The 23730-nt window shown below is 42.6% G+C and overlaps 2 protein-coding genes across 2 annotated transcripts in view; both read right to left on the bottom strand.

Moving 5' to 3' along the window:
• Window positions 1-2734: 2734 nt before the first annotated feature.
• LOC311240863 (extracellular calcium-sensing receptor-like) lies at window positions 2735-11030 on the bottom strand (the record flags this gene model as incomplete). The annotated part of the gene is made up of 8 exons (XM_084329462.1): window positions 10888-11030; window positions 9463-9757; window positions 8819-9108; window positions 7630-7925; window positions 6670-6875; window positions 5730-5951; window positions 4883-5006; window positions 2735-3633 (listed from the first exon to the last, which is right to left on the bottom strand). The coding sequence occupies exons 1-8, from the start codon at window positions 10944-10946 to the stop codon at window positions 2735-2737; spliced, it is 2391 nt and encodes a 796-aa protein (XP_084185588.1). The 5' UTR covers window positions 10947-11030.
• A 2245-nt stretch (window positions 11031-13275) lies between these two features.
• Window positions 13276-23730, bottom strand: part of LOC311225752 (vomeronasal type-2 receptor 1-like) — a gene marked incomplete at both ends in the record, with an annotated part of 42041 nt that continues 31586 nt past the window's right edge. Inside the window, 2 exons of the mRNA XM_084311146.1 lie at window positions 13276-14174; window positions 23129-23252. Coding sequence (XP_084167272.1) covers window positions 13276-14174; window positions 23129-23252 — 1023 coding nt within the window. The remainder of the gene's footprint in view (window positions 14175-23128; window positions 23253-23730) is intronic.

Here is a 23730-nt window from a genome sequence, read left to right on the forward strand (position 1 = left end):
GAACGCCGGCAGACGAGGGGTGCCCAGGCGCCTACACCTGAGAGGCTCACCGGCGGCAACCCCGGCCCCTGTGTCAGTCGAAGCCCCGGCCCGGGCCCCTAGTTTTAGGCCCTCCCCTGACCCGGTATACCAGGCGAGACTCAAGTATAGCACGGCCAAACCCACAGCCAGGCTCGGACCGAGAGAGAGAGTAGAGATAATCATCCCTTAAAGTACAGCGTGCGTGGAGCTGAGGGCAGTACTCACAGGTATGACTGCCTTCTCACTGGGTTTATATACCGTCCTTCTCAGACAGACGCCTCCCTGTCACGGTGCATCGGTTTACGTTACATCATGGGGAGGCCCTATAGGCCTAGCTGGTCTCTGGTCTTTGTTCTGGTAAAGCTAGATCATGTACAAGTGGTAAGCCTTATATATTAATTATAGTTTTTATTGTTTTGTTATTCTGAAGTGAAAATGAGGGCTTTCCAATGCAAATACAGATAAATAAGAAAAACGCATAAATACCCCTGTTACAAGTATAAATGTCTTATGAATCCACTCGGCGTATCTTAATATTGTGAAAAATATCGACAGGGGCGGTTCTAGGATTTTTGAACTAGGGTGGCCAATGTTTGTCCAGAGGTGGCCGCTTTATGTCATGGATGACATTTTCTTTTAGGGGGGGGGGGGGGGGGGGGTTGTTGACACCCCTATATTGTTTCACACATGAAGAATACAATAAAACAAACGTTGCATGCATATGACATATAGTAATGACATATAGTATTGTTCTGTATTGTGTATTGTTCTCATTTATCCCCCAAAGGGTTGCAAATAGTTTAAGCTGTATTAGATGCATACCACACACATGGAAAAGGTTACGACCACATGACTGTAGGCCTGTTCACTCTGTCTGCTGTAGGCCTATAATGTGTGGACCAGGAGAGGGTGCTACCACTCCCTGTGAGCACCAGTTAAATTGCCACAGATTGTATAAAGAACCTCACAGTGATGGTCTATAGACATGACCCTCTCTTTGTTTGGATTTGTTATGACAATAAGTTAGAATAATTGTAAGAATTGTCAATTGTCATGGTAGGCAGGGAGGGACTACAGATGGAAACTAGCTAATTAGCTAAAATCTGGCACATTTACATTGATGTGGGAACTGAATATGTTAATTAATGTGCACTGTCCCTGGGTAAAAGATAAATAAATAAACAAGTACTCTATAGGCAATATAGTATAATTGTTATTGTATAGTATAACTGTAATTTCCCTCTAAAAACAACATAGTATGGTTTTTAAGTTCATACCTACAAACTAGTCCAGAAACGTTTTGTTAGGATGGCATCTCGATCAGTCTGTCTCCTACCTCCTCTGGCGCTCTATTTCAGAAACTTCAGATTCTAAATATCTATACAGTAATATACATAATTATTTTTCAAATATGTGTTTTTATTTATAAGATTCATTCTAATGAAGGGAACATTCAGTAAGACCTACTTTAAAAACAATAATTTGTCCCAACTCGGGACAATATTTTCTGAAAATCCGCCTAAAAATACATAGCTAAGTAAATGGAAGATTGCTCCACTTCTACAACGTCCATTTGCATGTTCCTGGTATCTATATAGATCTCATGGAATGTATTCCCAGTGTCAGAAATATTGTGTCTGTTACTAGGCTTGAGTAAATTGTGATGAAACAAAGGAAAATATAAATAATGATTGTGCTTTGCATCTTTGACAGTGAATAACACCATGCAAAAAATTACCAGACATGAGAAATTACCACTGAGCTCGCTCAGCACTTTCTTGAGATCATGTGTACAGAAAATCTAAGCAAATGAATAAAGGGAAGATGATTAAACAGAAGGTTTTGTAGATACAGTACTGAATTCTGCCATCCGGACATCCGGTATTCTATATAATATAGAATATATATATATATCTATATAATATAGAATACCAGGCCTATAAATGACCTTATTATAGCCAACTCGCACATCTATGGATCGGGCCAAATCTCCTCTTTCAAATGGCAGAGTTCAAATTGGATTTAGTGTCTCCAGGCGTGCACTGAAGAACCGTGAAATCTACTGTATGTACAGTTCCATTCTAATAATGGATATGGCTCCGCCATTTTTAATCTGTTTGCAACACTGACTGTTGCTAAATGTTCACAGAAGGTAGACACACTAACTGCGCTCCAATCTATGCCAAAAAACGTTGAGTTTTGTGGTAGAGAATCCAGAGAAATACAATTTCAATGCTCATCGAGAGCTCTGGATGCCCTCTTCTCATATGACTACATTCGGCGACGTTTAGCAAATTCAAAATGGCGGATATTCACAAAATTATAAACATTCCATAAACTAAAATCTCACTAATAACACTTTACCCTATTGGTAAACAAACATATTGTTGAAAATATACACTACGACTGCTGTTGTGACATGGTTATGGTCTTTACTCTTGGATACATTTGAAAAAGAAATGCTACTTAATATCATACAGTCTGGAGAGAGTGATTCATGATGTGATGTCATTTGCGGTCCGCCGATGGACCGCTCAGGCTAAAGAGGTTAATATGCTTTAAAGTACTTTTTTCCCTTTGGAGTACTTTTTACTGTACACCTCAGTAGTATTTGGAGTACTTTTTACTGTACACCTCAGAGGTCTTTGGAGTACTTTTTACTGTACATCTCAGAGGTCTTTGGAGTACGTTTTACTGTACACCTCAGAGGTCTTTACTTTTTACTCATGAGATGCTTCTTGGTGTTTTTCTCCGGCCTGAATAATATGATGAAACACTTTGGCGCAAATATACACAGAATCATTCCAAAGCTGGAGGCCAGGATGGCAAATATCTCCACCGCCACAGTGAACTTCCCGGGAGAGCTGACATACGCCGGGATGAAGGTGATCCACACGGCGCAGAATATCAGCATGCTGAAGGTGATGAACTTGGCTTCGTTGAAGTTATCAGGCAATTTTCGGGCTAAGATGGCTAACACGAAGCAAAAGATAGCCAAGAGTCCTATGTAGCCCAACACGGCCCAGAAACCTACAGCTGAGCCTAAAGCACATTCTAAAATGATCCTTTCCTTGTACGTGGTCAGGTTCTTAAAGGGGAAAGGGGGCTTCAGAACCAACCAAAGGGTGCATATCAACATTTGGACCAACGTGAAGGACACCACGGTCATTTTCTGGTGAGTAGGTCCAAAACACTTCATGACATTACTGCCTGGAAGAGTAGCCCTGAAGGCCATCAGCACCACTATAGTTTTCCCCAGAACACAAGAGATGCAGAGGACAAAGATGATCCCGAACGCTGTGTGTCGCAGCATACAGGACCACTCAGAGGGCCGGCCGATGAAGGTGAGAGAACACAGGAAGCACAGGGTCAAGGAGAAGAGCAGCAGGAAGCTCAGCTCAGAGTTGTTGGCCTTGACGATGGGAGATGTGCGGTGGCGGAAGAATATGACCGCCGTGACGACGGCCAGGCAGGCGCCGCCGACTGAGCAGGAAGCCAGGATGATTCCTAGGACCTCGTGGAAGGAGAGGAACTCCACTGGCTTGGGGAGACACAGGTCCTTCTCTGCGTTGGGCCAAAACTCCTCAGGGCAGGAGAAACAGTCTGGGGAATCTGAGAGGAAGGAAACAATGAGAATATGTTTTTTTTTAACCTCTTATCAAGCGGGCAGAAAAGTGGCAATTTTTTTACTTGAATTTGAGGACTGCATACTTTTTTTTGCAAACCAAAACAACATACTTTATACTTATAGCACATGCATGAGCCTGGTCTCTTTTGAAAGATGACATTCTGAAGTTCCAGAAATTCACTTTTAGTGCTAATGTAATAGAGTAACATATGTCTGAACTTGAGTTGTAGACAAACTTGTTACTCAAGTTTTTCTGTAGTAGTTAGTAGTCCAGATGTAGTATTTCCCCCGAAGGTGGTATGGCTTACAAATCCAGACGGAGCCATAGCCTGAAGCCTTATGTAGTACATATCCAAATTTCATAAAGATCCATTCAGAAATGAATGATTAGGAGTGATTTTGGTAAACTGTGTACAAAGAAAAACTCATTTTTCTCATAGACTTCAATTCATTCGGCTATTTTTCTCTTCCTGTTTTCGTGTTTTAGTTTTTTAGATTCATACACCACGTGGAGTATCATTGGAAAGCCACACTCATTGGCTAAAACCCTCCACAATCATTTTTGAGATCGGATCTAGATTGACGGAACTACTGCAGCCTGAGTCGGGAGTGGTATTTTGCGCAATACCGTGTACTTTGCACAAGCCTCAAATACCGGCATGTAACTCGAGAACCGCTCAATTGATTTTGTCACCTGAAAGGGCTATCCACAGGCAACAAATGGGGCTTTAATTCGATATATATATTGTATTACAAAATATGCACACCCGAGCCACTAGGGGTCGCCAAAGTGCCGGTTGCAAAAAGTCAGAAAAACGTCCCATATGTGGGACGTTGCATGCTAAGAGGTTTTAATCATTGTGTGTTGTTTTTTTCTCCCATCCCCCAATTGAGTCATTATGCCAATTCCCTTCCTGGTCGTCGCGCTGCCCTACTGTCGGTCTGGGGAGGGTGTAGACTATCACATGCCTCCTCCGATACATGGAGTCGCCAGCTTCTTTTCATCTGACAGCGAGGAGTTTCACTGCGAGAACGTAACGCGTGCAGAGGTTCACGCCATCTCCCCCAGATCCCTTCCCTGCTGAACAAGTGCAGTAGGAGTCACTATTTGCAATGGCCAGGACCCACACCCCACAGGTTTCCAACCCACGAACACTGCCAATTATGTTCATAGGGAGGACTGACCGGTGGTCAGTGGTCATACTGTATATGCAAGCAAACTATTTAGTTTACCTGTGGTATGGCTTATTTCTCCTTCTGCGCATGGTATACAGTCATAACAGCAGACAGGTTTTCCTTTCTGTAGGACCTTACGTGTTCCTGAAGGACATGTCTCACTGCAGGCAGACACAGGCACCTGGCGAATGTGTTCAAACAGACAGACACACACACACACACACACACACACACACACACACACACACACACACACACACACACACACACACACACACACACACACACACACACACACACACACACACACACACACACACACACACACACACACACACACACACACACACACACACACACACACATATAGATATAACTTGCATGCTACAGAGTTTTAACAATATCATACAATCAGAATCTCATTTGACACTTTTACACCCTGTCACACCCTAATTCTTTTTGTAAATTTGTATAATGCAATAGCCTTTGCTGCTATCTAGAGACTAGTGCACACTTGTGGACATTGTTTGTCCGAGGGAGGCAACAGTTGTGATTGGAGGATCAAGAAAAGTGGGAGGGTTTGAGACGAGTCGGTTTCATGGTGGCGTAATGGCACTAGCATAACAAAATTCAGGTTTGATGTGGCTTAGTTATATTATGTGAATGGATGGCATTGTGCAAGGATGAAGATACCTGTTTTAACTTCAAATCTACCGAAGGGGATATTTTTATCTTTACATTTTTCAATACAAAACGTACAAACACTTAAACATGTATACAAACACTTATAAATGGGTGAATGTGAGGCACAAGTTGTAAACCATGTTGGATGAAGGCGCCATATAAATGCAGTCCATTTAGCGAGAACAGAATAGGAGCGGCGATCGGCATCTGGTCTCCCTACCTGCGTGGCACCCGTTGCCCAGGTGAGGTTCCTGCTCATGCGGAACTCCTTGCCAGCCGGCAGAGAGGCGTCATAGTGCCCGACAGTCACGAAGTCCATGTGGCCAGTCTCACCTCTCTGCCAGTTGACAAGTTCATATGTGGCCACAGGGTCACCGTTGGCATCAAATGAGACCTGGTAGCCATTACGAGAGAAATTAACCCTCTTGAGCTGACCCAGGACCTGCGTGGATGAAACAGAGGGCGGGGTCGACGAGAGAGAGCAAAAGCAGGAAGTAAAAGTGGTTAAAATAGGTAATTTAAGTGAAATAAATGTGCAAAATAATGATTGACGTTATGTGAGTCCACAAACTCTGTCTCCCATTCATTGTCGATGGAGCAGCTCCAGACTTTATAGCTGATGACATCACAGGTTTGATTCTTACTTCTCTGGTTTCTGGCTTTGGGAGAGTGTACAGTATCTCATGTTCACGAATGTTGATTGAACTATCTGAGGCCATGGAATGTTTTATTTGAGTGGTGTTCCCCTTTCCCAGAATTATGTAAATAATGCAGCAAATGTTAAAAGAACATGCCAACATTTTGGGAAATTAGCTTATCGTCTTCTCCAGAGAGAGACAAGAAAATAGCAGTTTTTTCTCTGTGCGTTCAGTAGAAAGCTATCTGGCTGCACATTAGCCTAGCTTAGCACAATGAATGGAAGCGGACATGGCCGGTTAGCCTAGGCATTGTCCAACTACAGTAACACCTCTCCCGAAGGCTAACCGGCCATGTCCGCTTCCATTCATTGTGCTAAGCTAGGCTAACATGCAGCCAGAGAGCTTTCTACTGAACGCACAGAGAGGAAACTGGTATCTATCTTCTTGTCTCTCTCTGGAGAAGACGGCAAGCTAATTTCCCAAAATATTGGCGTGTTCCTTTAAGTATTCAGTTCCATTGACCTGCTTGGGCAGTACGCTGGTGAGTCTGTCACAGTGGGCTGTGGAGTTTCTCTCCCGACACACAAGCCTGTGGATGGCGTGTGCTATGGCGTAAACGGCCTTATACACCATGTTTGTGATTCGGAGCTGAGCCGTGTCAGTGTAGGGGCTCCAGAGGCTCTGCAGGTCTTCTGTTCCATCACACGCCCTCTCCTCAGTACCAACAGCTAAAGACACAGACAGACAGTGTTATGGTTGCTACAAGTTATTATATTATAATTTATTATTATTTATTATTATTATTATTATTATTTTTATTATTATTATTATTATTATTATTATTATTATTATTATTATTATTATTATTATTATTATTATAATAATAATAATAATAATAATAATAATAATAATTATTATTATTATTATTATTATTATTATTATTATTATTATTATTATTATTATTATTATTATTATTATTATTATTATTATTATTATTATTATTATTATTATTATTATTATTATTATTATTATTATTATTATTATTATTATATATTTGCACAGATACTCAAAACTGTGAGCATCTGAACATGACACTGTTCATATCTTTTGCACAATACTGCATAATTGCCCAGCTCTGTTACATATTCTATTCCACTGTATTTCTATTCTAATTGAGTGTATATACACAATCCTGCACAATTGTACAGCCCTGTCCGATATTATTTAGCATTTTATTTTATTCTACTTTAATTGTCTGTTAATGTTGATGCACCAAATGTATTGTCTGTGCAAGCTTACTTGGCAATAAAGACATTTCTGATTCTGATGGTAAACCTGTGGGGTTTTCTTTGCAACATCATTCACTAGGAGGAAACTCACACCCAGAGTGGCCATTATTTAGCACTTATAAGGATTAATCAGACAGTTGCACTGTTACTGAAAGTACCACGTAGGTAATAATAATAATAATAATAATCTCACTTTTCCCCAGGCGGCAATTGAACGCACTCTCCCAGAACTCTGTGAGCAGCTGGGAGCTGCGCACTTTAGCGGGGGAGAGGTCCAGCAGGAAGTCCCTCAGCCCCGGGATGACAGACCGCTGAATGCCAAAGCCGATGGCCCCGGCACACTGGGTGAACCTCAGCAACTCCGGGTCAGTCACCCAGGCCTCGCTGCCTATCCACTGTCGAGGTGGAGCGGGATGGCGGGCCAACTCTTCCAGTAGGATCCTCAGGTCTCCAGGAGCGGTGAACGCCACCACGACCGTCGCCGTAGACCTGCGCGTAGACAGTTCAACAATAAATGATGCGTAATGGAATGAATGGAATCGTTAAAACATAATACAGTATTAGGCCTGAATACTTTAGGGCGTTGTATTGTTGGATTCAACATAATACACATAATAACCATTTAATATCTGCGTTATTTGAACACCATATTTGTATCTATTTATTACAAAAAGAGTTGCACTACATCCATACCTCATTTTTTAATTTTGTACCTCATTGTTTGCATTTTGTACTTAATTTTGTACTTTAGGTTGTACCTTGGTTTGTATATTGTATATTTTGTATAGAGCTTGGACTTTATTCTTTTTATTTTTAGACTGTACTGTATATGAAGCACAATCTCAGGGGGCTCGTACAGAACAAAGCATTTCACTCTAATGTACATGTATAGGCTACTTTATCCTGTATGTGACAAATAAAACAAAACATGAAACCTATACTACAACTCTGTACATACATCTGATTAGCACTACATTCAGTAGTACTAATTTGTATATGTTGTACCCAGTCACCTTGGCCTTCCCCCCCACTTAATCACCACTAGACCCCTGGCCCTTCTTTGTTTTACTGTGTCCTACCTGTTTTTATTACTTTCATTGCTTTACTATGTTTTTAATCTTATATCTTGCATCATATTATTTTGTTTTTATCAACCTGCCTGTGAAACACTTTGGTGCCAGCTGCCGCTGCCTGGAAATGCTATACAAATAAAATTGACTTGACTTGACTTGACTTGACCTGTATTATATATTGCTGTTGCACTTTCCATTTGCACTCTGGTTGGATGCCAACCATTTGCTGTAAAATGACAATACATTTGAATCTAGTCTAATCTTTAATTAGTACTTTATTATATGTGACAAATAAATCAAAACTTGAACCTGCGGATAACGTCAGCCACCCGTCGGATCCTGCTGAGCGGGTGCGTCCGATGGAAAGATTCCGAGTATTCCACGCAGATGCCCACTTTGCGCGCAGCCCTCAGAAAGGCCATCATGCCATTGTTACCGTAGTCCGAGTCGGACCGAACCGTACCTATCCAGGTCCAGCCGAAGTGCTTCACGAGTTTGGCCAGGGCGTCGGCCTGGAACTGGTCACTCGGGATGGTTCTGAAGAAGGTCGGATACTGCTGCTTGTCGCTCAGACACGCACACGTGGCGAAGTGGCTCACCTGCAAAAACAAGAGTGTGCTCAAATCAAATCAAATGTATTTGTATAGCCCGAAATCACAACAAATTGCCTCAATGGGCTTCACAGATCAACAAATAACATCACATATCGGATATCCACAATAAAAAAACACCAGAAAACAATAGAAAAAAAAATAAGAAAATCCATGCGATTGATAATCAGAATCAGAATCAGAAAGGTCTTTAGTTTTAACATACAAGGAATTTGATTGGGTCGTTTTCGGTGCGACAGACAATAACGGACAGATGATCAAATAAAAAGGTGGAATAAAAGAAAATGGAAATAAAATAAAATGGAATAAGATCAAACAAGAGACTGGCGTGGTTTCGCCTACTTGTGGAATGTGGAAGGGCCCGATGATGCGCGACATGCTGATGGATGGCGTGGATCCAGAGTCACCGACTATAGCCGTTACCATGCCGGAATGTGAACACTTTTGACCGGTGTCGGACACCGGGTCCAGGCCGTTCGCCAACTGGAACGCCAGTTTCACAGCCATGGGAACCGACGCGCAGGAGTCGTGAATCCGGTAACCCAGTGTAACACCGGGCAACAGGTCCGAGCTGTTGTTTATCTCATCGATGGCGAACACCATTGCACGCGAGAAGCGCAGTTCCCGCGAGTCCATGCTGCATGTAGAAAGAACAGACAGGTACAGAACAGAACAGACAAGAACAGACAAGCACAGAAAGACTCAGAAGAAGCTTCTATCCCCAGGCCATCAGGTTGCCCAACGAACAATAACACTATGCAACAACCATCAAATGCACTCACAGCACACACATCCACACGCACACACACACTTTAAACAAACAACTCACTGCAGCACCCACTCTCCACACTTTAGAACACCTAAACACACTTTATATTTATTGGTAAAGGATTTGCACTACAACCCATACCTCAGTACACCTTACTGTAAATTGTACCTAAATTGTACCTCATCCCATTTCTGCTTTGCACTATATAGTATATTGTATATTAGTATATTGCATAGTATATTGTATGGTAACTCAGTTACTTCTATTCTGCATTGAACATTGTACATATGTATATACTGAACACTGTGTCTACGTACGTGACTTCTATTTTTTTACTTCTATTTTTTACATGCTATACTATTTTATTTCATACTTATCGTTTTGTCTAGCACAGTCTCAGGAGCGTAACAAAGAAGCATTTTGTATAAAAGTATTCTCTACTTCTGTATGACAACTATTAAAGAAACTTGAAACTTGAAACTTATACATTCAAGTTCAACTTCAAGTTTTGTTTTATTTGTCACATATAAACTACACATTACAGTGAAATGCTTGATTCTGTATGACCCTACTGATATTGTGCTTCATACAGTAAATGACAATATACAATATACAAACCAAGTACAAAATACAAACAACAAGGTACAAAATGCAACTTTTTAAAATGCAAAATGCAAAGATTCGGTATGGATGTAGTGCAAATATTTGTGTAATAAATAGATACAAAATATGGTGTAGTGTTAAAAGTGTCTAAAGTAAGCTAGTATTAATCAATAGTTTTAACAATGAAGTTACCATACTGGGCAATCAGTTCATGGTAGATAGGCTACCAGTGTGATATCAATTCAATAACAACAATGTGGCAATGGTTGATTTTATAAAACGAGACAAGTCCTCAGAAAACATCAGCAATAACTTACACAGTTTTTATAAAATCACACACTACACAGCATATCTATACAGCCCTATACTACGCACTACTCCCTCCCCTCACTGACCTCCCTGTGCACGTTAGGGGCTCAGGCAGGCTGGTGTATCTGTGTTCCACAGTATGCATGTAGTAGTGAATGGAGAAAACACCCCCAATAACATAGTCACCATCCTTAGAGAACGCCGGCAGACGAGGGGTGCCCAGGCGCCTACACCTGAGAGGCTCACCGGCGGCAACCCCGGCCCCTGTGTCAGTTGAAGCCCCGGTAATACAGGCGAGACTCAAGTATAGCACGGCCAAACCCACAGCCAGGCTCGGACCGAGAGAGAGAGTAGAGATAATCATCCCTTAAAAGTACAGCGTGCGTGGAGCTGAGGGCAGTACTCACAGGTATGACTGCCTTCTCACTGGGTTTATATACCGTCCTTCTCAGACAGACGCCTCCCTGTCACGGTGCATCGGTTTACGTTACATCATGGGGAGGCCCTATAGGCCTAGCTGGTCTCTGGTCTTTGTTCTGGTAAAGCTAGATCATGTACAAGTGGTAAGCCTTATATATTAATTATAGTTTTTATTGTTTTGTTATTCTGAAGTGAAAATGAGGGCATTCCAATGGAAAAATACAGATCAATAAAAATGCATAAATACTTCTGTTACAAGTAGAAATGTCTTATGAATCCACTCGGCGTATCTTAATATTGTGAAAAATATCGACAGGGGGCGGTTCTAGGATTTTTGAACTAGGGTGGCCAATGTTTGTCCAGAGGTGGCCGCTTTATGTCATGGATGACATTTTTTTTTAGGGGGGGGGGGGGGGGGGGGGTTGTTGACACCCCTATATTGTTTCACACATGAAGAATACAATAAAACAAACGTTGCATGCATATGACATAGTAATGACATATAGTATTGTTCTGTATTGTGTATTGTTCTCATTTATCCCCCAAAGGGTTGCAAATAGTTTAAGCTGTATTAGATGCATACCACACATGGAAAAGGTTACGACCACATGACTGTAGGCCCGTTCACTCTGCCTGCTGTAGGCCTATAATGTGTGGACCAGGAGAGGGTGCTACCATTCCCTGTGAGCACCAGTTAAATTGGCACAGATTGTATAAAGATCCTCACAGTGATGGTCTATCTATAGACATGACCCTCTCTTTGTTTGGATTTGTTATGACAATAAGTTAGAATAATTGTAAGAATTGTCAATTGTCATGGTAGGCAGGGAGGGACTACAGATGGAAACTAGCTAATTAGCTAAAATCTGGCACATTTACATTGATGTGGGAACTGAATATGTTAATTAATGTGCACTGTCCCTGGGTAAAAGATAAATAAATAAACAAGTACTCTATAGGCAATATAGTATAATTGTTATTGTATAGTATAACTGTAATTTCCCTCTAAAAACAACATAGTATGGTTTTTAAGTTCATACCTACAAACTAGTCCAGAAACGTTTTGTTAGGATGGCATCTCGATCAGTCTGTCTCCTACCTCCTCTGGCGCTCTATTTCAGAAACTTCAGATTCTAAATATCTATACAGTAATATACATAATAATTTTTCAAATATGTGTTTTTATTTATAAGATTCATTCTAATGAAGGGAACATTCAGTAAGACCTACTTTAAAAACAATAATTTGTCCCAACTCGGGACAATATTTTCTGAAAATCCGCCTAAAAATACATAGCTAAGTAAATGGAAGATTGCTCCACTTCTACAACGTCCATTTGCATGTTCCTGGTATCTATATAGATCTCATGGAATGTATTCCCAGTGTCAGAAATATTGTGTCTGTTACAAGGCTTGAGTAAATTGTGATGAAACAAAGGAGAATATAAATAATGATTGTGCTTTGCATCTTTGACAGTGAATAACACCATGCAAAAAATTACCAGACATGAGAAATTACCACTGAGCTCGCTCAGCACTTTCTTGAGATCATGTGTACAGAAAATCTAAGCAAATGAATAAAGGGAAGATGATTAAACAGAAGGTTTTGTAGATACAGTACTGAATTCTGCCATCCGGACATCCGGTATTCTATATAATATAGAATATATATATATATCTATATAATATAGAATACCAGGCCTATAAATGACCTTATTATAGCCAACTCGCACATCTATGGATTGGGCCAAATCTCCTCTTTCAAATGGCAGAGTTCAAATTGGATTTAGTGTCTCCAGGCGTGCACTGAAGAACCGTGAAATCTACTGTATGTACAGTTCCATTCTAATAATGGATATGGCTCCGCCATTTTTAATCTGTTTGCAACACTGACTGTGTAGCTCAGTACTTTTTTCCCTTTGGAGTACTTTTTACTGTACACCTCAGTAGTATTTGGAGTACTTTTTACTGTACACCTCAGAGGTCTTTGGAGTACTTTTTACTGTACATCTCAGAGGTCTTTGGAGTACGTTTTACTGTACACCTCAGAGGTCTTTACTTTTTACTCATGAGATGCTTCTTGGTGTTTTTCTCCGGCCTGAATAATATGATGAAACACTTTGGCGCAAATATACACAGAATCATTCCAAAGCTGGAGGCCAGGATGGCAAATATCTCCACCGCCACGGTGAACTTCCCGGGAGAGCTGACATACGCCGGGATGAAGGTGATCCACACGGCGCAGAATATCAGCATGCTGAAGGTGATGAACTTGGCTTCGTTGAAGTTATCAGGCAATTTTCGGGCTAAGATGGCTAACACGAAGCAAAAGATAGCCAAGAGTCCTATGTAGCCCAACACGGCCCAGAAACCCACAGCTGAGCCTAAAGCACATTCTAAAATGATCCTTTCCTTGTACGTGGTCAGGTTCTTAAAGGGGAAAGGGGGCTTCAGAACCAACCAAAGGGTGCATATCAACATTTGGACCAACGTGAAGGACACCACGGTCATTTTCTGGTGAGTAGGTCCAAAACACTTCATGACATTACTGCCTGGAAGAGTAGCCCTGAAGGCCATCAGCACCACTATAGTTTTCCCCAGAACACAAGAGATGCAGAGGACAAAGATGATCCCGAACGCTGTGTGTCGCAGCATACAGGACCACTCAGAGGGCCGGCCGATGAAGGTGAGAGAACACAGGAAGCACAGGGTCAAGGAGAAGAGCAGCAGGAAGCTCAGCTCAGAGTTGTTGGCCTTGACGATGGGAGATGTGCGGTGGCGGAAGAATATGACCGCCGTGACGACGGCCAGGCAGGCGCCACCGACTGAGCAGGAAGCCAGGATGATTCCTAGGACCTCGTGGAAGGAGAGGAACTCCACTGGCTTGGGGAGACACAGGTCCTTCTCTGCGTTTGGCCAAAACTCCTCAGGGCAGGAGAAACAGTCTGGGGAATCTGAGAGGAAGGAGACAACGAGAATATGTTTTTTTTAACCTCTTATCAAGCGGGCAGAAAAGTGGCAACTTTTTTACTTGAATTTGAGGACTGCATACTTTTTTTGCAAACCAAAACAACATACTTTATACTTATAGCACATGCATGAGCCTGGTCTCTTTTGAAAGATGACATTCTGAAGTTTCTGATTCCAGAAATTCACTTTTAGTGCTAACGTAATAGAGTAACATAGGTCTGAACTTGAGTTGCATCTGTAGTAGTTAGTAGTCCAGATGTAGTATTTCCCCAGAAGGTGGTATGGCTTACAAATCCAGACGGAGCCATAGCCTGAAGCCTTATGTAGTACATATCCAAATTTCATAAAGATCCATTCAGAAATGAATGATTAGGAGTGATTTTGGTAAACTGTGTACAAAGAAAAACTCAGTTTTCTCATAGACTTCAATTCATTCGGCTGTTTTTCTCTTCCTGTTTTCGTATTTTAGTTTTTTAGATTCATACACCACGTGGAGTATCATTGGAAAGCCACACTCATTGGCTAAAACCCTCCACAATCATTTTTGAGATCGGATCTAGATTGACGGAACTACTGCAGCCTGAGTCGGGAGTGGTATTTTGCGCAATACCGTGTACTTTGCACAAGCCTCAAATACCGGCATGTAACTCGAGAACCGCTCAATTGATTTTGTCACCTGAAAGGGCTATCCACAGGCAACAAATGGGGCTTTAATTCGATATATATATATTGTATTACAAAATATGCACACCCGAGCCACTAGGGGTCGCCAAAGTGCCGGTTGCAAAAAGTCAGAAAAACGTCCCATATGTGGGACGTTTCATGCTAAGAGGTTTTAATCATTGTCTGTTGTTTTTTTCTCCCATCCCCCAATTGAGTCATTATGCCAATTCCCTTCCTGGTCGTCGCGCTGACCTACTGTCGGTCTGGGGAGGGTGTAGACTATCACATGCCTCCTTCGATACATGGAGTCGCCAGCTTCTTTTCATCTGACAGCGAGGAGTTTCACTGCGAGAACGTAACGCGTGCAGAGGTTCACGCCATCTCCCCCAGATCCCCTCCCTGCTGAACACGTGCAGTAGGAGTCACTATTTGCAATGGCCAGGACTCACACCCCACAGGCTTCCCACCCGAGAACACTGCCAATTATGTTCATAGGGAGGACTGACCGGTGGTCAGTGGTGTTACATCCCAATGTATATATTCCCCAGTGTGTGTCTCCATGTGTGTGTGTTCTCCATTTTGTTTCCTCCCTCCAGCCATTGTTCCCTTCCCCATTGGTCCCTGCCAGGCCAATCCTTCCATTATTGCAACACAGCAGTGATTGGTGGTTGGCTTTCCAGACTCCAACACTCAATCCACACCCCCCAATCATGGATCACCCCACACCTGTTAAAACATGGCTTTCTCACTTCAGTCTTTCTCTCTCTCTGGCATGAGGCTAGGCATGTTGTGATTTTGGTAAACCTGTACTTTGACAATATTGCTTTTTGTTTATAGGCCTTTGTAATAGTGAAAGTGCCTTTGTGATTGTATGGCCGCAGAGAGAGCATTGTTACCTATAGATTGTTTTGTTATGTTTCCATTTTGTTGTATGTATCATTAATGTGTTTTTCTCCTCCTTCCTCAGGAAGCACAGATGGGGTGAGCTGCCATTTCCTTTGGATATTGTTTTCTCCTGTTTTGGTTAGGTAAGAGTAGTTTAGGTAATGTAATTTCTTTTACCATAGATTAGATTGGGTTTATTTGGAGTATAGTGGTGTTTGTTTGTTGTTTTGGCCTGGGCTCACCCCTGAGCTACATGTGCTTCCTTTGCATTTACCAATAAATATCATTGTTGTTTACAAACGTGGTCCATCTTTTCTGTCAACCAACTGTTATGTTACAGCCCTTTACCCTTAGACACACAGGGGTCGTAACATAAATGGGGGCTCGTCCGGGATTTTATAACCCGTGTTCAATTGTTGGTTGATGGATTTGGTGAACTGTGTTTGTTTACACTTGTATAGTTATTAATTACTTTGTGTAAAAATGGCATTTGTGTAAGAAAAAATAATGGCAGTTAGTACTTTTGATCTGGGGAAATTCTTGAGCAATCCTACTTGGGAAGCGCTAGATAGCTGCCGCAAAGCAGACTTAGTGGAGATTGCCACACATTTTCAACTCTCGGTTCAACAAAAGCATCTTAAGCAGGATATCAGGTGTCTTGTGGTAGATAAGCTGTTGGAGCAGGGGACGCTTGTTTTACCTGTGGTCTCTGATGAACATGCAAGTCCTCCTGGTGAACCTACAGAAGCACCGCCTTCTGAGGAGCAAGCCCAGGGTGCTGAAAAGGCAGGTGTGAACGTCACATTGCCACATTTTCACTTGACCTCTCCTGTGTCAACTGGGTCTCGAGAAGGGGCCCAGGTCAAGGTTAGAATAGCACGTCTCCAGATGGAGGCTCAGGAGAAGGCACAAGCACGTGAGGCGGAGTATCGGCTTCGTAGAATGGAGCTTGAGGCAGAAAATGAAAGGGCTGTTAACATTCGTAGGTTGGAGCTTGAGCATGAAGTGGAAAAAGAGCTCAGACTGCGGAGGTTGGAGCTGGAAGTCCTAAGGAGTGGATCCAACTCTGCTACACCGACTCCTCCACAAGGCCCGGGTATGTCCTCCTCCACAGCTTATTCATCACACACTTTTGATATAAGTAAACACATTGCTTTGGTGCCTCCGTTCCGAGAGACAGAAGTTGATACTTATTTTAATGTGTTTGAGCGTATTGCTGCTTCATTGCGCTGGCCAAGAGAGGTCTGGCCTTTGTTGCTTCAATGCAAATTGACTGGTAAAGCACAAGAGGTTTGTTCAACACTTTCCCTAGAAGATAGTCTATTGTATGATACTGTGAAGGCTGCCATCCTTCGTGCATATGAGCTTGTGCCCGAAGCTTATAGGCAGAGGTTTCGCAGTCACAAGAGAGCTGTCAACCAGACCTTTGTAGAGTTTGCTAGAGAGAAGGGAACTCTCTTTGATAAATGGTGTGCAGCAAGCAAGGCCTCAGATCTTAACTCTCTCAGAGAACTCATTCTATTAGAAGAGTTTAAGAATCGTTTGCCAGAGCGTATTGTAATTTACCTGAGTGAGCAGAAAGTGTCCACTCTGCAGCAAGCTGCTGTATTAGCTGATGAGTTTGCGCTAACCCATAAAACTGTGTTTGTAGATAGGCGTGACTCGTTTCTCCCCCATGATTTCTCTCAGAGACCTTCTGTCCCCAACCATTCAGAATTCACACACCCCCGACCAAGAATGTCACCTCCACGCTCAAAAGATGAGCGGACATGTTACTACTGTCATAAATCTGGTCATGTTATTTCTGACTGTTTAACATTGAAACGTAAGCAGCAACCGTCCTCTCAGAACTTTAGACAACCCAAAGGGGTTGGTCTGATTAAAATGGCACCTGATTCCGATCAACAGATGCACAATGATCAGGATGTTCTCGATCCTTGTTTCAGGCCATTTACTTCCAAGGGTTTAGTTTCCTTGACAGGGGATCCAAAAGATCAGCGTACAGTTCAGATCTTACGAGATACTGGAGCCTCACAATCCTTTATCCTCTCTGATGTACTACCTCTGTCTGAGAAATCTTCCTGTGGTTCTAGTGTCCTAGTTCAAGGTATTGAGATGGGTTTCGTGCCAGCCCCGTTACACTGTATTCATGTACAATCTGATTTGGTCACTGGTTTCTTTAAAATAGGGGTGAGACCTTCCTTGCCAGTTAAAGGCATTTCCTTTATCATGGGAAATGATTTAGCTGGAGGACAGGTGAACGCTGTGCTGGAAGTGTTGGATCACCCAGACACAGATTCTCTGCCTGATGACTTGTCACAGAACTTCCCTGAAGTTTTTTCTGCAAGTGTTGTCACTCGGGCTCAATTGAAAAAGAGAGGTGATGAAATTAATTTGTCTGACTCTGTTTTTGCTTCAGCCTTTGTCAGGGAGGAGTTGCTGGCTCCAACTTCTGATACCGCTGACAAACCACCGACTCATAGTAAGGTACCCCCACAGACAACTGTAACTAGTTCCGACGCATTGAAGTTACCCGTTACTCGTGAAATGCTAATTACTGCCCAGAAGGCTGACCCTTCTCTTGCAAAATGTTTCTCTTCTCTTGAAACAGAACAGAGGAGAGAGTTGCATTCTTATTTTGTGGATGAAGGAGTTTTGATGCGTACATGGAGGTCCCATGGTACTAGACTGGCAGAGCATGCACAATCGGAGATAGGGCTACCAGATCAGGTACCAGACTGGAGCACTGTTTATCAGATTGTTGTCCCTGCAGTTTATCGTCAGCATGTACTGTTCTTGGCCCATGACCACCCTTGGTCTGGACACTTGGGAGTCACTAAAACGTACAACAGAATACTTCAACATTTCTTTTGGCCCGGTTTGAAGTCCGATGTAGCACAGTACTGTCGTACCTGTAGTACTTGTCAGATCACCGGAAAGCCAAACCAGGTAATTCCACCTGCCCCCCTCTGTCCTATACCAGCGGTCGGTGAACCATTTGAACATGTCATAGTTGACTGTGTTGGTCCGTTGCCAAGGACCAAAGCCGGCAATCAGTTTTTGTTGACAATAATGTGTACCGCCACCCGTTTCCCTGAGGCTATCCCTCTTCGCAGAATTACAGCGCCTGTAATAATTAAGGCTTTGACGAAGTTCTTCTCCACGTTTGGACTGCCTAAGGTAGTACAAACGGACCAAGGCACCAACTTCCTGTCTAGGTTATTTGAGCAAGTGTTACAGTCCCTGGGTATCCGACATATAGTGTCCAGTGCCTACCACCCTGAAACTCAGGGGGCTCTAGAACGTTGGCATCAGACCTTAAAGTCCATGCTGCGTAAATATTGCTTAGACACAGAGAAAGATTGGGATGAGGGTGTCCCCCTTGTTCTATTTGCTGCGCGAGAGACCATACAGGAGTCTCTTGGTTTCAGTCCTGCTGAGCTCGTTTTTGGGCACACTGTTAGAGGGCCTCTGAAAGTTCTTAAAGAACGGTTCATGTCAAAGGGTGCCAGCACACCCACTAATGTGCTAGATTTTGTTAGCCAGTTTCGAGAGCGACTGCATCAGGCGTGCTCTCTCGCAAAAGAAGCGCTCTCTTCTTCCCAGAGAACTATGAAACGGCACTATGACGAGAAAGCTGTTTCTCGATCTTTCCAGCCAGGTGATAAGGTTCTAGTCCTGTTACCTATCCTTGGTTCTGCTCTTTCCGCTCGTTTTTCCGGACCGTATGCAATAGACAAGAAGATAAGTGATACAGACTATGTGGTTCGCACCCCTGATCGTAAACGTCACTCTCGTGTTTGCCACATCAATATGCTTAAACCATATTTTTCCAGAGATAGTGTGCAGGTGAAGACCTCAGACCAGACAGCCGGACTGGCCGTCTCTGCTGTTGCCTCAACTCCAATAGTTCCGGACTCTCCTGACGTTAGTGGTGAGGACGTAGATGGCTTGGAGTTGCGCAATGCAGCCCATCAGGGTGCTAGATTGTCCAACACTGAGATGTTATTGAACCTGCCCACTCACTTAGCACACTTACCTGAGGAGCAGCGAGAGGACATCACAAATTTGATTCAGGCCTACATGGCTCTGTTTGGTGATGTTCCCTCCTGTACTTCTGTATTGGCCCATGATATTAAAAGTTAACAATGCTGTGCCTATCAAGCAACATGCATACCGTGTTAACATCACCAAGAGGGCCATGATGCAACAGGAGGTTGACTATTTGTTAAAACATGGTTTAGCCAAGCCAAGTTGCAGTCCCTGGAGTTCACCTTGCTTGTTAGCTCCCAAATCGGATGGAACTCCTAGATTTTGTACTGATTTCCGAAAGGTAAATGCTGTCACCGTGCCTGATTCCTTCCCACTGCCCCGCATGGAAGATTGTATTGACAACCTTGGATCTGCCACCTATGTTAGCAAACTAGATTTGTTAAAGGGTTACTGGCAGGTCCCTTTGACCCCCCGTGCCTCGGAAATCTCTGCGTTTGTTACTCCTGACAATTTTTTGCAATATACTGTAATGCCTTTTGGAATGCGTAATGCCCCGGCCACTTTCCAGCGACTGGTGACCCTAGTCCTGGCTGGTGTTCCAAATTGTAATGCCTATCTCGATGACCTGGTTGTCTATTCGACCAACTGGCGTGACCACATGACAACCTTGCAAACTGTCTTTGACCGCTTAGCTGGAGCCTCCCTGACCCTTAACCTTGCCAAGTGTGAGTTCGGCAAGGCTACGGTTACCTATCTTGGTAAGCAGGTAGGACAAGGCCAAGTGCGTCCGGTGGATGCAAAAATATCTGCAATCACAACTTTTCCAGTGCCTACTACTAGGCGGGAATTGCGTAGATTCCTTGGGATGGCTGGGTATTACCGTGGTTTTTGCCGGAACTTTTCTTCTGTCGTCACTTCTCTCACTAGCCTGTGTAGCCCGTCCAAACCATTCATTTGGACAGCTGATTGTCAAAATGCATTTGATAGTGTTAAAGCTCTCTTATGCAGTTCCCCTGTTCTCTCTGCTCCAGATTTCTCCCTGCCGTTCCAGCTGGAGGTGGATGCCAGCGGGGTGGGAGCTGGAGGGGTGTTATTACAGGAAGATCACGATGGTGTCAGTCACCCGGTTTGTTATTTCTCCCGGAAATTTAACAAACATCAACTAAACTATTCCACTATTGAAAAGGAGACTTTGGCTATGTTGTATGCGTTGCAACATTTTGAGGTGTATGTCGGTTCGAGCGTATTACCAGTGGTAGTATACACCGACCACAACCCATTGGTTTTTCTGTCGCGGATGTACAACCACAATCAGCGCCTCATGCGTTGGGCGCTCATAGTGCAAAATTATAACCTCAGCATAAAGCATAAGAAGGGGTCTGATAATGTGTTGGCGGATGCTCTGTCTCGTAGTTGAAATCTCTGTTGCTGTCGACTCGTTCTACTGTATATTGCTGTCGACTTGATCTATTTTTTCTGTCTACTCGGTCTATGTTGCTGTGGACTCGTTTTATGTTGCTGCTAGTTTTTTCATAGCTCTTTGTTTTGGAGTGCATGTTATCTCGGGGATGTTATCTCGTTGTTAAAGAAGAAAAAAAAACATGTTTAGTTGGTAGTTTATGTAGGCATGTTTTTTGTCTTATGTATGGGGGTGTTACATCCCAATGTATATATTCCCCAGTGTGTGTCTCCATGTGTGTGTGTTCTCCATTTTGTTTCCTCCCTCCAGCCATTGTTCCCTTCCCCATTGGTCCCTGCCAGGCCAATCCTTCCATTATTGCAACACAGCAGTGATTGGTGGTTGGCTTTCCAGACTCCAACACTCAATCCACACCCCCCAATCATGGATCACCCCACACCTGTTAAAACATGGCTTTCTCACTTCAGTCTTTCTCTCTCTCTGGCATGAGGCTAGGCATGTTGTGATTTTGGTAAACCTGTACTTTGACAATATTGCTTTTTGTTTATAGGCCTTTGTAATAGTGAAAGTGCCTTTGTGATTGTATGGCCGCAGAGAGAGCATTGTTACCTATAGATTGTTTTGTTATGTTTCCATTTTGTTGTATGTATCATTAATGTGTTTTTCCTCCTCCTTCCTCAGGAAGCACAGATGGGGTGAGCTGCCATTTCCTTTGGATATTGTTTTCTCCTGTTTTGGTTAGGTAAGAGTAGTTTAGGTAATGTAATTTCTTTTACCATAGATTAGATTGGGTTTATTTGGAGTATAGTGGTGTTTGTTTGTTGTTTTGGCCTGGGCTCACCCCTGAGCTACATGTGCTTCCTTTGCATTTACCAATAAATATCATTGTTGTTTACAAACGTGGTCCATCTTTTCTGTCAACCAACTGTTATGTTACAGCCCTTTACCCTTAGACACACAGGGGTCGTAACAAGTGGTCATACTGTATATTAGGGCTGTCTTAAATACTTCGAAGCTTCGAAGCTTCGTTCGATGGCACAAGCTTCGAACATAAAAAAAAAATCGAAGTTTAATTTTCTTTTTACTTCGATTTGTGTGTGTGTGTGTGCATGGGACCATTCGGTGGGGCCGGGGGACAAATACACTGGAGGAAAGTAACCCAGCTCAGCACTGCCCAAATTATATCATAACTATTGCCTGTTTGAAGGATATCATCCTCAAACACATATACACCTACATGCCTTGTAGAATTCCACACATAAGAAAGAAAGATACTGGGATGAATAAACAAAATAGGAAATAAAATGTAGAAATGCATGCAACATGCAATACATCAATAAATATGAATCTCCATATATGAAATAGAACATTTAGTTAAGGTGCTACTGAGATGTTTTGGTGAGTTCTTTGTATTTTTGTGGAAGTAGCCCTTCTTAAAAATGCATGAACATTCACTGATAATTGGTCTGTAGTGGAGTCTACAAGGTCTACATTGCCGGACCTTGTAGACTGACATAATTCTGTGCATAGTTTAGTCTACACAGGCCATATTTCAAATAATCAAAATCTTACTTCATTCATCTTAAACATTCTTGATTTTGGGGATTGGTAGTTCCCATGAAATCTGAAGTTGTTCAAACGACAACAGCGATCTACCTTGAATTAAATCACACAGCCGAGTGAAACCTTGTTGGCTGCGTCACAGTCACGAAATGGGCTACTTAATTAATTAATCCAATCCACTTTATTTATAGAACACATTTAAAAACAACAAAGTTTACCAAAGTGTTGTACAAGTCCCACAACATAAGATAAAAAAATAAAAAAATAAAAAAAATAATAATAATATTAAATTTCTTTTATTTTTTTTTCTCGAAGCTTCAAATTAAAATCGAAGCTCGGCCCCGAAGCTTCGATTGCCAAAAAAAGCTTTGAAGGTCAGCCCTACTGTATATGCAAGCAAACTATTTAGTTTACCTGTGGTATGGCTTATTTCTCCTTCTGCGCATGGTATACAGTCATAACAGCAGACAGGTTTTCCTTTCTGTAGGACCTTACGTGTTCCTGAAGGACATGTCTCACTGCAGGCAGACACAGGCACCTGGTGAATGTGTTCAAACACACACACACACACACACACACACACACACACACACACACACACACACACACACACACACACACACACACACACACACACACACACACACACACACACACACACACACACACACACACACACACACACACACACACACACACACACACACACACACACGCACACACACACACACAGACATAACTTGCATGCTACCGAGTTTTAACAATATCATACAATCAGAATCTCATTTGACACTTTTAAACCCTGTCACACCCTAATTCTTTTTGTAAATTTGTATAATGCAGTAGCCTTTGCTGCTATCTAGAGTGCACACTTGTGGACATTGTTTTTGTCCGAGGGAGGCAACAGTTGCGATTGGAGGATCAAGAAAAGTGGGAGGGTTTGAGACAAGTCGGTTTCATGGTGGCGTAATGGCACTAGCATAACAAAATTCAGGTTTGATGTGGCTTAGTTATAT

Source organism: Notolepis coatsorum, assembly GCF_963971535.1.
Source record: "Notolepis coatsorum genome assembly, chromosome: 1".
In the NCBI taxonomy this organism is placed as follows: domain Eukaryota; kingdom Metazoa; phylum Chordata; class Actinopteri; order Aulopiformes; family Paralepididae; genus Notolepis; species Notolepis coatsorum.